This window comes from Calliopsis andreniformis, chromosome 10 (genome assembly GCF_051401765.1).
Source record: "Calliopsis andreniformis isolate RMS-2024a chromosome 10, iyCalAndr_principal, whole genome shotgun sequence".
In the NCBI taxonomy this organism is placed as follows: Eukaryota; Metazoa; Arthropoda; class Insecta; order Hymenoptera; family Andrenidae; genus Calliopsis; species Calliopsis andreniformis.
Window position 1 is genome coordinate 19,950,689 of NC_135071.1, and position 10,454 is coordinate 19,961,142.

The following is a 10,454-nucleotide window of genomic DNA, read 5'->3' on the forward strand; positions in this document are numbered from 1 at the left end:
ATCTTTTAAGGCTTTCTTCCTCTTGAGTCGGAAAAGTAACCCACTTCGCGCCGATTTAAACAACTATGAACAGTTTTGAGGGAAGACTTCGATGTACTAAGGGAAGATTGATTAAAATAGTCGTGCTTTTCTAAAGAACTGTAGGATGTTTGGGTACTCTAGTACCATCCTTCTTTATTCGATTTAGAGCACGACCCGAGCGAAATCAATTACAAACTTGACCTATCTCGACCCTTCTCGCCAACGAGAAACACTTGAAAATATTATAACTTCCTTCCTCCCTTCGAACAACCACCCACCGAAAAAACTACACACGTTTCCTCTTTCTATTACACTTACTGCTGTACCATTTGTATTTCCAGAGAACAAATACGTTTTCTGTTCTTATTTGTTGAAGGAAAAACTGAAGACTGTTTTACATTACAATTTAAACAATTAAGAACTTCGCGAAGAAGACTCTAGCAAAGAACAGTGCCCACTAATTTCTGTGCGAATGAAATGATTCTCAGAAGCCTTATTTATAGTATGACCTAATACGATAGCCAATAAAAATCCACATCTCTGTAAAATAGTGAATCAGTGTAACTGACTCGAGTCCTTTTTGCACAGGTCGAAGAAGAAGGACCGTCGAGGCGAGGATCGCGATCCAGTGGCCGAGAAAAGATCGGTGGCGATCGAGGGCTGGTGCTGTCGCGCGCGCGTCGATCCATCAGCGTGTCGGTGGCGGGCGCGCAAAAGAGAAGCCGGAGGAAGAGGAATTTAGTGGAAGTCGGAAGGAAGGGATCGCCTGCGTGTATATCGGAGGAAGGGCAGAGGTGATCAGAGGAGAGTGGATCGGAGAGAGAGATAGGCCAGGACAGGACAGGCGACAAACAATAGACACATAACCCGGTGCTCCCGATGGGGTCGTAGTTGCGCGTATTTGTAATGTATCTGACGATGATAGGCCAGCACGGCAGGAAGAGATCGTCGTAGGGGGATCGCCATAGCTAATCGTACCACCCAAGGTGGCACAGATTGAGAGCTTTATCAGCACACATCCTCTCCTGGTCGAGCAAGTACGACCCAGCGTCGAGCCGGTACGCGTGTACCTACGTTACCGTCATTAACACTGCTTGGCCTGTCGCATCTCTTCGTGTTTACGTCCGCGGGCTCTCCATCAACCGATTACCAAGAGTTTTCCGCGGCTGAGACTCTTTCGGTTTGCTTTGACCTTTCACAGTGCGAGCCGTGCCCTGGTTTTTCGCAACCTGCGTTCGCCTCTAGCAAGCAGGACTCAGGAGGCTGTATCTTGGGCATTAAAGAAGTTAATAAATAGTTTGATCGAATATTAGGTCGGCTTGAAAGGGCACAGATCGCACATGGAAGATATTGTTTCCGTTTCTTGAGTTCTCTTTCTTAAGTTTGCCATTTAAATTCTTATTCTCGCCTCTTAACGAACCCTTCTTTAATGTTGCGTACAGTGACCGAAGAAGTGCTACTGCACCATTGGACAACGGGGGTCGGCAGCATCGAGAACCAGCGGATCAACGGATTATTGTCGATCCCTTTTGAGCTTCTCGAGCTCTCCTCCCTTCCCTACCGGAACCGCGGCACGCACCAGCCGCTTCCGGCTAACCAGAGGTGATACTATATGCGAACGAGTGACCGCCGTCTTTCGCTGTGATATTGACACCACGGACGTAGTCTAGAGCACCACAGCTACCATGGAAGTCGCCACTGAACTGTACGTAGTGTCTTTTCTCTTGCAGTCTTCTAATCTAGTTAAATTAGATATCTGTATTCAAGAATAATTCCCACTTCTTCTAAAAGTTTTGCTTACGCCGCTGGAAGATTTGTCGTGAAAGTACCATCTTATTTAATAATTGGCGGGCTAGTTAAGCTCAGTGTCAAGCTGCCCAATGCTTTGTGTCGTCAAAATATGCCAGTGTGACGCGTCCTTGGCGACGACGGATGCGTTGATGCGAATTTCTACATCGGGGAATTTCGAAATCGCATGGAGAGTCAAAAATAGTCTTTACAAGACAACGATGCACGTCGTGACGACAACGTAAGCAAGACTTTTGACTGATCGTCTCTCCTTAGGCCTACTTAACGCGAGGTCGTTTGTAAAGACTCAATCGAATCATGGGCCAAGAGACCAGAGTTCCTTCGTAGTAACGACGATGAGGAAATGATGTGTTTCGTTTTAGTGAGGAGCAAATTTGAGTACATACGTGTTTCTACAATTTACAACCACTTTTGAGCGATTCTTTGATTACTTTTCATTTGATTTTGTTCGTTAATAGTAACTTCAATTGGAAGTTCATTCAAAATTGTCGAACAGTCCGAATTCAATGTAATCAAGATGTAATCTCATTGTGTTAGCCTAAACGATTATTTAATTCGATTAGATTGAAACGTTGTTCGCGTACGGTTGAGCTAAAACGAAACGGAACGTGCGCGGGGATGTAATGATAGATCTGAGCGAAGTCATTATCAATCGTCGTGCTTTCCTACACGCTGGACGCATACACGTACGCCAATGCTCGACGTTTTACTAATCACGTCTAGTAAATAACGTTTATTGGCTTCAGGATCGGGTCACATCGTCGAAAACTCGAATGCAAAATTTCTGTCTTTCTGGAGGATTAAGAATTCCAGAACTTTAACAGAAATGACTTCAATTAATTAATTTCTGAAGAAACAGCAGTCCCGATCTCTCTAAAGAAAATATTCATTCAAATCTGGAATGTTGTCTACTATTGCAGTCGACCGACTCTACTCCATCCTAAGCATTGAAATTCCTAAGCCACACATTTCCATACTGCGTGATCTTCTTTTTCCATGGATTGAATGAAAATGTAAAGTCTTTGCAAATGAACGTAGCTCGATTGTTGATGAAAGGAAAATAGAAGTCTGATGTAACTTACAGAAACGAGAGGACACTTGTCCACCTTGTAATTTGCAAACCTTGCAAAACGCCGAGAAGATACGCAAGATGACGATATGTTAAGGTCGCTATAGTTTCTTTTGAGTTATGAAGTGGTTATTCAGTTTTTTTAATAGCGGGCTAGCCGCGATACGAGACATGTCTCGTTAACACCGTTAGGGAATTAAGACCAGCAATTAACCCTTTGTTGGTGTGAATCGTCTCCTTTCGGGACGACAGATTATTTTTCCTAGAACTGTATTTTTTTCAAACCGGTAATTTATTCGATTGAACCTACGACTCATTGCGTAATAGATAAATCAAGAACAGGAAGTTAATATATAATGTAATACTAACTTAGTAGCTATTAATAACGTTTAGTTGATATACTATTTCCTTCTAATAGTATGGATATTTCATTTGATATTCTAGGTCTCCCCTGTCGGGCTCTGATACACAATGCAAAATCGCCGAACGAACTTCGTACTACCCGCAGGAGCCAAACAAAAGGCCAAAAACGAGGCAAGAAAAAATTCGAGCTTGCCTGAGGCATAATTCATTGACTATCCTGACTGTTAGTGGTGTCGCCGGTGGTGTTATTCTTGGTATTATACTGAGAAATGCTAGGACACAAGGATGGACGCCTCGCGAAATCATGTATATCAATTACTTTGGAGATCTGTTCCTGAGGATGTTGAAGAGCTTGATTCTACCACTGATTATATCCAGTTTAGTCTCAGCTATTGGATCTCTGGACTTATCTCTAAGTGGCAGGATCGGAGGACGAGCCATCGCATATTACATGATCACCACAATCAGTGCTGTTGTGTTAGGTCAGTAAGGATAGAAAGTGTCTCAAATAGTGAAGATGGTACAGAGGTGAATCATAACGCTATCTTATGTCTTTTAGGTATTATCCTAGTAATCACAATCCAACCAGGTGTAGGAAATAACCCTGACGTTAAAACGAAATCATCTCCTCAAAATGTTTCTACTATTGACACTTTGATGGATCTGGTTCGGAACATGTTTCCTCCGAATTTGGTGGAGGCTTGTATCTCTCAACACAGAACCGAAATGCAGAAGCCAGAAAACAAATCAATAGGTGAAGATTAAAACTTTTTATAAAAAGGAAAGCTGTAACTGTTCAACTATGAATTTTTTCAATATTCTTCTTTCAATCAGCCGACAATATGGATTTCTGGGAACCGGTGCAGAAGAGCGTCTCAGGAACCAATATTATGGGCCTGGTAGTTTTTGCTACAGCTTTGGGTATTACGCTAGGAAAAATGGAAGAGCAAGGAAAACCACTGCTGGTCTTTTTCGAATCCCTGTCGGGAGCGATGATGTTGATAACTCATTGGGTGATTTGGTAAAGTTTCACATCTGTAATTACAAATTACAGTGCATATTATATTATCTAACAATCTAATTTTTTCAGGTTGTCGCCCATAGGTGTACTTTTCCTAGTAGCTGCCAAAATTACTGAAATGCAGTCTTTAGACGAAGTTGTCGGTCAGCTAGGAATGTATTTCCTTACTGTCCTTATCGGCCTATTCATACACGGTTTCATAATTCTTCCTTTGTTATACTTCGTAATAACGAAAAAGAACCCATACGTGTATATATCAAATATGGCACAAGCGCTAGTTACGGCATTCGGTACATCCTCAAGTTCTGCAACCCTTCCGATTGCTATAAATTGCCTCGAAGAGGGAAACAACGTCGATCCTCGAATTACCAGATTCGTCTTACCAATCGGGGCTACCATCAACATGGACGGTACTGCTTTGTACGAAGCGGTCGCTGCGATTTTCATTGCACAAGTGCGACAAGTTAGCCTGACCTTTGGGCAACTGGTAGCAGTCAGGTGTGGAGAATGAATCTTATGTTGAATGCAGCATACATTACTCAAATTTCTCTGGGCACTAGAAATAATTCTGGTTACTTTTCTAGCATTACGGCAACTGCTGCAAGCATTGGTGCAGCTGGAATTCCGCAGGCAGGGCTGGTGACGATGGTAATGGTTCTGGATACGGTTCGATTGCCTGCTGATGACGTTTTTCTAGTCATTGCAGTTGACTGGCTGCTGTAGGTTTCAATTCCCCTTGCAAACTTTTCTTGACCGCTTGAAGATTGTCATGAAACTTTAAATCTTGTTTCCTGGATTTTCAGAGACCGCTGTAGAACAACAGTGAACGTAGTAGGGGATTCCCTCGGAGCTGGAATTGTGAATTACTTGAGCAGAAATGAGTTAGCTTCGCTACCACATAATATTCAGTCTCAAAACGGAGCAGATCATCACACCACGACATCTATATGAAATTCATAGCGCTGTTATCTATCAAAATCCGAGGTTGTATCTCGTAAGCATACTGAAAATATTGGGTTTTCCTTTTTTCTCAAACACTTCGCACATTCCCACCGAACTTTAAATTTACTGTAGAGGAATCATAGTAAACGTAATAGTCTTCCGAAAGCAGCAATAATGTGGTAGCTTGTAAAGATACGAGTACTGTGACATCACAGAAATCTCTTACCGTGACAGTTGTTCTACTTCTTCAATTTTAGGAGAAGTATCAATGTTTTATATTTAATTACACTGATCCGAATTTTGTTCAATCGAAGTACAAAATGATACGATCATGTTTTAATGGTCGCTTTCAGTTGGTTGTGTAGTCATTTATTACTTCTAATTGCAATATAGTAAGAAGAAAAACAATTGAAATATTTAAATTTCACTTTCGAAGTTCGAATGTGGGAACGCGCAGAGATATTGTATGCGAGTCGAACTGAATATTTAGTCAATTCGCTAATTTCATAATCTATGTGCCATATTCTCTAATATGTTTTATTTGAAGAAGCATCCAGTGGGGTTCAAGCATATCATATTTTTTTATATGTTGCATAGTTTAAAATTGTTCTTTCAAATTTTCTTCTTCTCCAATTTTTTAAATTTGTTTTAATTGTTTAATACTCAGAACATACTTTGAATTGAAAAATCTCATCTGTTATGTTACTGACTATATATTTTTAGGGGTGTTACAACAGATTAGCTGTGCAATAAACACGTTACTGCCTAAGTGTTCTTACTTCAAAAAGTTCAATTCCAAAAGCATTTTTTAAATCGATATTTTTCTTATATCTTTAGAGGATGCAATTGCAATTTTAAATAATACATATTTTTAAGCTACATACTTGGGATGTATAAAATTCAATTGTATACAGTTGTTTTAGAGGCACTATTAGTACTATTGAATTTATATCTATACTAAATTATGATATGCACATACTCTTAATCTTTGTGTCTTCATTGCTAAGATATCATCTATAATATAATTTAGTCATAACATTTGAATTGAGAACATACGAAACAATTGAATGTGTTCAGTTTTTCCATAGCAAAATATATTTATGAATCGACAAAAAGCGTTCAGCTATTGACTAGTAAGTAAAGAAGTGTATTTGATTATACTATATAGTGAAAATTAGTAAAAGTCTATCATTATATATATTCCTTTGTACAGTTACATCCATGCATGCAATAGATGTAACTGAATAGCCAATTTATATTTTTAATTAATTCACTATTTAACACTTTGTTTAGGGGTAACTTAAGAAAAATTAAGTACTATGTGTAACATTTATAAAGTGACGTTTTAATTATAAAATACCTTCTTTACTAAACGTGATATATGTTGAAAAAATTAGTTTTTTCCTCACAAGGACAAGGCATGTTGTCAAAAACTAGTAATACTCGTACTATTGTTATAAATCTCGCGGATTGATGTACAGTTACACCTGTTATTATGTTATGTACCTGTACGTAATTACATAATGCCATAGTTGCTTAAAAATATGCTGTATAATATTTATTTGTACAATAAATGTACAAACTGATGTAACAATAATGTTATTGTTTATTTCTAAACAAAGTTATATGTATACATAAAAGTACCAAAATGTCTTTGCTCAAAGATGAGTAAGTGAAAAATTGTAACAATAAAGCAACTCTTATCACAGTGAAAGTGTGTCTAATACAAATAGAAAAACATTAAATTAAAAAAGAAAATACTCTACTAAAAAATGTTAAGTATACTTTGCACTTTTTCTCCATCTTATAGAAGGTACTTAGGTTGACTATGAAATAATTAATTACGATAATTACTGAAAATTATTTATTTTAGTTGTAGTCCTATCTGTGCATAATATAACATTCCTTTTTTGTTTTGTCGCTTGTTTTTTAGATTTGCGCTGTTAAAAGTTAACATTAAGTGGCAGTTGCAGAAAAATAAATATGTTTGGGATCTGAGAAATACGAAAAAGAAGTTTTAAAAGGTAATATGTAACAAAACAGTAATATTGCAAACATTTCTATCACATTTCAAACACAGAAGACCCTTCTAAAAGACCTTTCATCTACTCTATTGTCTTTATTATAAAAGTATATGCAAAATTGTTCACATAGTAAATTCCTATCAGTGATTGATTTTGTTGCAGGCTGACTGATGCATTCTATATATTAAAAAAGGAGAACATAAAAAACCACAGATGCTCTGTTTCGTATTTTAAAAATTAAATTGCTTAATACAATGACTAGATAAAATGCGCTTTTGTATATAATACTTCTATATAAAAACATTAAAAACGGAACAAAAAAAATAATTTCATCGCTGTAAGCCTTGGATGACTTAGCAATTTTTTGTATGATTTTGTGCCCTTATCATATGTTCATAATTATGTACATATGCGAATGGCAATTAGTACTGCTAAACTTTCTATGGAAACACCATTGTTTGATTGCGTTTTTTCTGTTGCATTGTGTACGGACTGAAACAATGTTATTCTAATATTATTCTAATCGTTATTATATAAACGCAAATTATATGATAAATGTATTTTCGTTATATCGTCATAATGACTAACAACGATTCGCAGACATCTCAATAAATTTCTCTAGGAATAAAAAGCGTTCCAGACGGTATTGAATTATATACAACTTTTACGCTACATTTAGGTGATCCCATAAAATGAAGCATTATTCTGCAATACGATTTGATACCATCATACCTTTTTCAACCATTGAAAAAAAAGGCATGATGGTGTGTACAATTGAAAAATGCACATTCAAGAAGTCTTAATAGCTTTAAACAGGCATCGTTATGTACATAATATAAACAATTCGCTAGTATTTACAAAATCAAAACAGTTCACGAGTTTCGCGATAATACTAAATATCTATGAATTACAATTATCATCATCCCGACAATGTGTAAAATATCGTTCATACCTCAGTAATAAATTGTGCTCCATGAATGTGAAAACGTCGATATAGAGAACAAACTTCCGATTCGATTCTCGAATAAATTATAGTTTTCAATTCAAGGAAATTCCTTGAATCCATGAGCTAAGGTCATTCGTGTCTTCGCAAATGAGGCTCAAAGAATTTTTTTCATTCTTTCTTGATTCCAAGAGAGTTTGAGCAGCAGTTCGACCAGTTAAGTATGCCCCATGTACAGTACTATAAAAGGAGGAGTGTGTATGCTCTCCCGCAAATGCTATTACGATTTTTGAAGGATCATTCTCTTCTACTATAGGTTCAGCTAGACGATTAATGTCTAATTGACTTGCACCGACAGCCATAGCAGTGTAGGAACCGCGTGTGTATGGCTGGGAATGCCATGAAGTGCGTAAACAATTCTTTGGTACTGGCACAAATGGATCATTAAGGAATTTCCTCAGTATCGATGTGCATATATCGGCCACTTCCACTGTACTTAATTGCTCCATATACTCGGCAGCTTTTCCTGATATCCATCCCAATAACAAGGTTTCGGAGATTTTGGTAAACGAGTAGATTTTTCTAAACCACGTTTTGCTAAGATCTTGCCTATCTTCTTCTTTTAGTCCTCTATCATCCCAAAGGAGCATCACTTCAGACACCCCAGGATTTAAAAATGGTCTTTCATATTCTAAAAATATTTTGTCCACAGTACCGAACAAAAGTCTGTCTATGGCATCAAGTTTATAATTAGGCAGAGGTGGTTCAAATATATCATTAGCTTTTTCCTTAAGGACTCCTAATGGTAATGTACAAATTACATGTTCTGCTAGTATTGTTTTCCCATTTTCACACTGTATTTCTATAAAATCATTCGTATTGGAACAATTATTATCTCTAGAATTTGTGGAACCATCCATATGTTTTTTTCTCTGCCATCTATAATTAAATCTTTCTTGTTAGGACACTCATGGTTTTTAAATTCTTTACACACTACTAACATCAAAGTTCTCCTTACCTAATTTTAACAACAGCATGCCTAATAAGAATGCTAGTTTTTGGTATATGTTTACAAACTGGTTCCAATATAGCACTGTATCCATCTGGAAGACTAATATTTCCACCTTGTAGTTCTGCGTATGAACCCATTTCCAGGAGATCAACATCTTCCATGCTATCACAGCCAGTAATACATGTTTCTCTCTTAAGTAAACAATCAAATAACAATTGTCTAATTCTTCTTTCTTCAATTGGTAGAGAGGACAAGTAAATCTCTGCCTCCAATGCTACATGCGCGCCAACACTGTTTATGCCATCTGGAGGGCTATAAGGACTTAAAAAATATTCTTCGCATCGTCTTAGAAAACATATATAAGCTTCATAGATCTCTTGTAAAATTGGAAAGGGTAATTGTTTTCCATCTTCCATAGCTGCTACAACTTTATGAGGCCTTGGTATACGTACAATATCTATTAATCCATTTGCCATAGCTAATTCAAACATTGGATTTCCTAGGACTCCATGTATCCAATTTGCTCCTAATTCGACTTTTTCATTACCTAAATTGGAAACATTCACTCTTGTTGAATTACAAGTTGAAATTAAATCTTCTTTACATAAGTTAGTGTCTCTGAATCTACCAAGTATTTGTTAACAAATCTGTTTCTCTGATGAACACAGCACTCATCAAAATTTTAACAGAACAGTCACTGGAAAACAGTCTGAACACTTTTCAGATCACAGAAAATTTCTCAGAGACACTAAACGATTCTTCCGATTGAAATAAAAATTGAGAAGGATGGATCAAAGGTTTATCGATTATTAACCAAATTTCTGGACAGGTTAAGCAAGGACTCACCGACTTTCGTCGCGACAATACGACCACCTATTCGACCCCGTGCCTCGACGATTAAAAAATCCGTTTCGTGGTTTTTCAGTAAATGATTCGCCGCTGACAATCCAGCCATACCAGCACCGACAATCAAGATTTTACACTTAACATTATCATCTTCCGACTTCTTCGTAGATTCCGCCATGATCATATCATATCAGCTGTCAATGACAAAACGAAACTGGACAGCTCTTCCAAATTTTATCTACGAATAAGTCGACTCAAGCGTTTCTCCATTCTGTTCGCGATCAGTGTACTTTCTACAACCTGAAAGTACTTTCTTGGAGTACCTGGATGCACTGCTACGCACTCAAGATCTTTTAATCGCTCTCATTATTGCGCACATCGGACAGGACAGTGACACAAATTCG

General features: G+C 37.5%; 2 protein-coding genes across 2 annotated transcripts; one reads left to right on the forward strand and one right to left on the reverse strand.

The window, feature by feature from the left end:
• The first annotated feature begins 884 nt into the window (after window positions 1-884).
• LOC143184547 (excitatory amino acid transporter 1) lies at window positions 885-6,938 on the forward strand. Its single transcript, XM_076386865.1, has 8 exons — window positions 885-1,079; window positions 1,464-1,726; window positions 3,344-3,744; window positions 3,822-4,016; window positions 4,097-4,283; window positions 4,353-4,781; window positions 4,868-5,002; window positions 5,087-6,938. Exons 2-8 carry the CDS (start codon window positions 1,707-1,709, stop codon window positions 5,232-5,234), a joined length of 1,515 nt encoding a protein of 504 aa, XP_076242980.1. The 5' UTR covers window positions 885-1,079; window positions 1,464-1,706; the 3' UTR covers window positions 5,235-6,938.
• A 136-nt stretch (window positions 6,939-7,074) lies between these two features.
• Window positions 7,075-10,454, reverse strand: LOC143184546 (peroxisomal N(1)-acetyl-spermine/spermidine oxidase). Its single transcript, XM_076386864.1, has 3 exons — window positions 10,051-10,454; window positions 9,211-9,751; window positions 7,075-9,131 (listed from the first exon to the last, which is right to left on the reverse strand). Exons 1-3 carry the CDS (start codon window positions 10,232-10,234, stop codon window positions 8,288-8,290), a joined length of 1,569 nt encoding a protein of 522 aa, XP_076242979.1. The 5' UTR covers window positions 10,235-10,454; the 3' UTR covers window positions 7,075-8,287.